The sequence below is a fragment of the Austrofundulus limnaeus genome, unplaced genomic scaffold, assembly GCF_001266775.1.
Source record: "Austrofundulus limnaeus strain Quisiro unplaced genomic scaffold, Austrofundulus_limnaeus-1.0 Scaffold457, whole genome shotgun sequence".
Taxonomy (NCBI): Eukaryota; Metazoa; Chordata; class Actinopteri; order Cyprinodontiformes; family Rivulidae; genus Austrofundulus; species Austrofundulus limnaeus.
The window spans coordinates 254,279-260,509 of NW_013952859.1; the positions used below are offsets into that span (position 1 = coordinate 254,279).

A 6,231-nucleotide genomic window follows, 5' to 3' on the forward strand; every position below is an offset into this window, starting at 1 on the left:
GACTTTATAAGATTATTTTAATTTTAAACTGTTGCATTATGTTCTGCTCAGATCACATTGAGCTAAATAAGATCAAATCTGCTGACTTGTGTTGTGAAATGAGACRTTTTCCTGTTTATCTTCTGTTAATAAATCCATAACACAAACAGCTTTTTTGTCTTGCAAAATATACTGTAAATCAACCTGAACACACTTCATGAGCATCRAACATCAGAGGATATGTATTTCTCATTCCTGTATCCCTTACCTTGTTCTTAATCTTTCTTCGAACTCTCTTCAGCGCCTTCTCCTCGGTCTTAGTGAGGGGGAGTTTGTTAGGTACAGGGTAACCCTCTGCAACCAGGGTCCTCTTCTCTTCTTCTGTCAGCATGAGGGGCCCTGAACCCTGCAGTTTCTGAAGAACAGAAACAAATTAATTCCTAATTATTAAACCCGTCTTTTCCACGTCAGCCTGTTTAGAAAAAACAAGCTGATTTCATAAGAAAAGCCATCACAGACGTTTGGCCACGTGTTTACATTCAAATTCCCAATTTTCACTCATCCTGTACACTGCACTGCTGTTAAGAGTTTACTAAATGCAATCCAGGATTCTGTCACAACCTGGAAAGGGAACAAAACTGTGAATTAGCATCGGTTCGGTGGTTCAGATGTCTCATTATCAGATCAAAATGTTCCTCTGAGAACAAACGCTTCATTTCAGAGATCTGTTGAACTAAGCTGACGCAAAGTTCTCTGACTTTCATAGAGCGGAACTCATTCTGACAGAAACCTACAGGGTTGCCAGCATCCCAAAGTGGCTGCGAAGATTCCAATTATTTATGATTAGTAGCATAAACAAAACAATAGTTCTAGCAGAAATCAGTGATGGATGGAGGAGAGCGAAGAAGACGGATGTGTTTAATCTCACATGTGGCGCAGTGAGGAGAGGGGATGAAGAGATGGCTGACGACGAGGAGGAGGAGGAGGCACGACCTCCCGACCTCTGTTGTGGTTGCGGGGAAGACGGCAGCAGGGGGAGGTGTGGGGAGGAGGGTGGGAGTGAGCCGTCACTGTCGCCATGGTTACTGCTGGGAGGGGTAGGCGGGAGCTGGAGGGCATCGTCTAAAAAGGGAAGCAAAAGGGTTGAATGAGCGCTTCTGCTTAAAGACGGTGACTCACAGGAGATAATTAGCTTTAAATTTTAAAAGAAAGTGAATGAATGACGGCAAATAGGCACAGTGGAAAGCTGTCAGAACGATCTGAAGACATCAGATCTCGTAAAGATTAAAATGCTATGGCTAATAATGTTTTCTAGATGAGACTAAACGGCAAAGCTAAAGAGGAACTATAATGAGATGTGATGTTTCTGCACTGTGTGTGTTTATGTTGTGTACCGCTGGGAAGGCTGAGGTACTGCCCCATCTCTCCAGGTTCATCCTTTATAGCAACAGGCTTCACGTCATCCTGATGATGCTCCTACAAAAACAACAAACATATAAATCCTCTGCCAACAGAACAGCAAAATCATTTATCAGGTTTAGCCTCAGGTAAAAGGAAATACAGAAATAAAAGGCCTGATGGATGCTAACCACGTGTTTCCATGGCGATCCTCTGTGAGGAGGGGCGGGGCTTAATACGAGAGTTGGGCTACCCAGTGGTTGAGGCTCTAAACTCTGGCCCGCATCGGATTCCTCCCGTTTCACCAAGATGGCGGATAAGTCCTGGCTGAAGTTCCACTCAAACTCTAAACAAACAAACAAAAAAAAAAAGAAACAACAACAACAAAAAAAACAATAAATGTCTTGTGAGTTTTAAAAATGGGGCCTTTCCGGTGCCACTCACTAATGTTTTTATGACTTTCAACTCAAAACATTCTCAAGAAACAAAACCCCTCAATTTCACTTCAGGAAAAAAAATCCTATCGTCTCCGAAAAAGAAAAGAAAAAAAAGGGATAATAAACCTCCAATTTTCTGACTGACTCGAGTAAAGCTCACCACATTTTTCTTCAGGGAGGCTTTGCTGTAGGTCTGCCAATGGGAAATAACCAGCATCTTATAAATCCCACTATGAAAGAGCTTCCCCCAGAATATTCCAGCCCTTCCTGCCGAGGCCCGTTATTACAGACCGCCCGGACAACGTCGCTCTGGCAACTGCAGCGCATAATTTGCTTCTAGTGACAGACTCTGAAGTAAAACATGGGACTCATCTTCATTACCCTTATGAGAAACAAAACAGTTGCCACCTTTAAACACTGAAAGGAAATATGCATAATCAACTGCCTCAAGGATAAGGTTAGAGAGCGGTTCAAAGGAGGGCCACCAAAACACAATGTGGGTACATTGCTATAAGTCTCACAGGTACTTCAGTGTTTAGTCTACTGTGAGCTGCAGGAGGTACTTTTGGTGTTATTGCTGGAGCGAGCTGGCACTCCAGAAACACAAAACCTCCATGAGTGGCACAAAAAAATGAGGATGCAAATCGTCCCCGACTCTCAAAYAGTCAACATTAAGGACGTAAATCTGCTTGTGGAAAATAACTTMTTGGCATTTGTCCCCTTTTTAAAGTTTAAACGTACAAACAGTGAGTTGCAAAAGTATTCACCTTAGTGTTGAATGGTCTCGGTAAACATTCAACTGTTTTAATAGCCCACCGAGACACAGCTGGAAGATGGGAGGAACACCAAATACTCTGTTACTTTAAATGCTAATAGCATTTCTTTACTGTATGCAATAAATACCACAGAGCACCATATTGTCATTGTATTGTTGCGGTAGAGATGATACAAAGAATGATAGGTTAACTTCTCATGTTTAGTTGAAGTTCATTCCAAATGGTTTGAAAAKAATGAGTTTGTATTAAATTGTGTCTTTAAAGAATATTCTGAGTTTTGTTAAGGTCTTGTTGGCTGAAATTTTAAAGTTATGTCACGTTATGTACTCCCATGATGATCTCTACACACTATCTGACAGATTATTGTGAGACACTGCCAGTAGCTCAGTGGTTRGCACTGATGCTTCACAGCAAGAAGGTCTTGGGTTCAATCCCTGGTTTGTGTGGAGTTTTCCTGTTCTCCCTGTGCATGTGTGGGATTTCTCCAAACACTCTGGTTTCTTCCCACAGTCTAAAAACATGCATGTTAGGTTGCCTTCAGGCCCAGGCCTCCCTTTCAAAGACATCTGTGATCTGAATGGGATTTACCTGGATAAATAAAAGATAAATGAATAAATTGTTTGTGTGATAACTGAGTGGGTTCTTCTTTTAGTCTACCTCTATATCAGTCGTATTGCTGCTGAMCCCACCCACCCAGGACACAAATTGTTTGTACCACTGCCATCTGGGAAACAATACAGAAGCATAAGACCACAACTAATCGACTACAGAACAGCTTCTTCCCAAGAGCTGTTAAATCCATCTGTCCACCTTCCATCCCCTCTACCCCCCYGCAGTCATACTCACATCCATTTGCTGCACCTTGAGGTCAAAATGAGATCACAACATATATAAACTTTATTACTGTATTTATATATTTATTCAATGAGGGCAACATGACAATTTTGTTATGTTCTAGAAACATAATGACAAACAAAAAATCTTATGCCTTACACTACCGGTCAAAGGTTTTAGAACACCCTCATTTTTCCATTTTTTAAATTGGACATTCAAGCAGCTCAAGTCCATTGAACAGTTTGAAAGGGTACAAAGGTAAGTGCTGACCTGCCAGAGCTTTAAAAACATGTAAGGTTACACAGAACTGTTTTGGTTAACCTTTTTGTCAGTGAGTCCAGTTTCCTTCACCATCACAACGCACTCAAAAACAGGTGTTCTACAATCAAAAACAAGAAATAATTAGGTCCTCTGGATAGGTTGTTCTTTAGTGAAACGTTTCTTCTCTCCTCCAAGAGACTTCCTCAGTCTGAAGAGTTTCAGTTGAAACTCWGCCTTATAAACCCTGCCTCCACCTGGACAAACAGATCAGTCAAATGCAAAATAGGGCCATTGACTAACAATAGGCTTGATTGGCTCCATTGTTCATAGAGGGTCAAGTGCCCCATCAACTGACCCGTGTCATGTTATGTGAATGTAGTGAATGCAAGCGGGGGTTCAACGTCCCCTTGTTTTTGTCCCTCCCTCCCTCTTTGTGTTGGTATCATTGGGGCCCTGATTCACACCTTTTTGCTCACAGGGGGCTGAGTCATACTTGCAATGACAGCGTTGTAGGCGGAAGACAAATGGTCACGAAGGCCTCCACCTCTGTTTAACGGTGGACGGTTTTTCTTCACAAAGATGGCTTCCTTTACTCCTCTCTCAAACCAACGTTCCTCTCTATCAAGGATGAGAACATCTTCATCCCTGAAAGAGTGACTGCTGGCCTGTAGATGAGTGTAAACTGCAGGGTACTGACTTGTAGATGAGTGTAAACTGCAGAGTCCTGACCCGACGACGTAGCTCGTCTGTGCTGGCTCATTCTTTTGAACAGTGGCTGTTTTGTTTCCCCAATGTATGATTGATCACAGTCCTGCTGATACTTAACAGCATATACTATATTGCTCTGTTTTTGTCGGGGAACTGGATCTTTGGGGTGAACTAATCTTTGTTGTAATGTGTTTTGGGGTTTGAAAGCCACTGGGACGACATGTTTAGAGAATAAACGTCTCAGTTTCTCTGAAACTCCCGCTACTTACAGAATGACAACAGGTTTGGGTCTGGGTTTAGGACCTTCAACTTTCTACAAAGTTCTACAACTTTTGACTGATAGTGTAGACATGAACATGTTTGTCAACCCACCAAAGACATTTTCCTAACCCTTCGTATCAGAGCACTGGGGAACTCATCATCTGAGGCGGTATCAGTGAAACCACAACTACAGTGGTAGAACTCATTGAGCTGTACACCACAGCAGGTAAGATAGTAATAGTAACAACWGTAATAGTAACCAAATAAATGGCAAAAAAGTAAAAAAAAAATTAATAAGTTTTACCTGTTTTTTTTCTGTTTTCTGTGGTTGAGATAATATGATAATATGTGTGCAGTGAGCAGCACCCAGCCAAACAACAGACTCAGAAGAGAGACAAATGACCTCTACTGCCACTGTCTCTAAAAGCATGAGGGTGGACAACAAGATGATGGGAGTTCCTGCAATAGCAGCACAAGGAGAYGCCGGCACAACTGAAGTACGCCCAATAAGTTTGGAGGCCATAAGTTGCCTAGTAAATCTTRATTCGTAAGTGAAATTTAATTTTTGCACATGTACACAAATTTTTAGGTGTCATGTTTAGAGATGAAATGAAGCACCCATTTTCAGGCTATTTTTTAAACTGTTGTTAACATGTTTGTATGTTAAAGTTTAGCTTGAAGTTCTTATGGTAGAGGAAACAACGAAAATTAAATAGAAATCTTATTTAATAATACACAAATATTCTCACGCGGAATAACAGCACTCTAACACATACTATTACTTTATTTATACAGCATTATAAGAATCATTTTATTCATTTTAGCCACAAATCAAAAATCTAAATTAATTTTTACCACCAAGGAGTTTCTTACAGTGATCGCAAAAAATTAAATTCACAATTACATCAGATGGGAAAAGAASCAGGGTCTCCTGCACAAAAAGACATTCTTTATGTTTTAATCTCTCTGCCTTGGGCAGCCATGTATGTAGGTATTCCTGGCATATTTCTGATGCACCAATGCACAAATTATGCAGAAAGCAGCTGCAGCRTCAATCCTGGCATTCTGCAGATCATGAAGACATCTCCACCTGCACTTCAACCATTCAAAGGCTCACCACCTCCTAGTTCCAGTTATTTTTGCTGTCTTGCCCACAGTCTGGTGGTTATCAGCCTCCTAAGTTAAAAGAGTATAATTTGCTATTTTATTTTAACTTTATTTTACCAGGTGAAATGTCTGAGAACCAGTTCTCAGGACTCACATGACTTGAAAAAGTTAACGCTGTACAAAAACAGTGCAGAAAATAAAATGATAAAAAACACAACTGTATATGATGAAATATGTAAGAAAAAGGTACATTTGTAAAAAAATTATTAAATGGGCATCTGAGAATAATCAATAAGAACGGCAGTTTAAGCATAAAGTAWGCAAATGATGCAACATTTCATCATCAACTTAGATATATGCTATTATTGTTGTAAGATACATAACCACTGATTTTATTAGAAATTAGGGGTGTAAGAAAATATCGATACACTGAAATATCGCGATATTTCATTTCTCGATACTGTATCGAT

At 40.4% G+C, this 6,231-nt stretch overlaps 1 protein-coding gene across 2 annotated transcripts in view; it reads right to left on the bottom strand.

Moving 5' to 3' along the window:
* The window catches only part of creb3l1 (cAMP responsive element binding protein 3-like 1), a 40,203-nt gene that overhangs the window by 12,077 nt on the left and 21,895 nt on the right, over window positions 1–6,231 (bottom strand). For both annotated transcript variants that reach the window (XM_014025129.1, XM_014025128.1), the window contains 4 exons: window positions 1,569–1,723; window positions 1,374–1,455; window positions 908–1,101; window positions 248–394 (listed from right to left, as the gene is read on the bottom strand). In XM_014025129.1, the coding sequence (XP_013880583.1) occupies window positions 248–394; window positions 908–1,101; window positions 1,374–1,455; window positions 1,569–1,723 (578 nt within the window). The remainder of the gene's footprint in view (window positions 1–247; window positions 395–907; window positions 1,102–1,373; window positions 1,456–1,568; window positions 1,724–6,231) is intronic.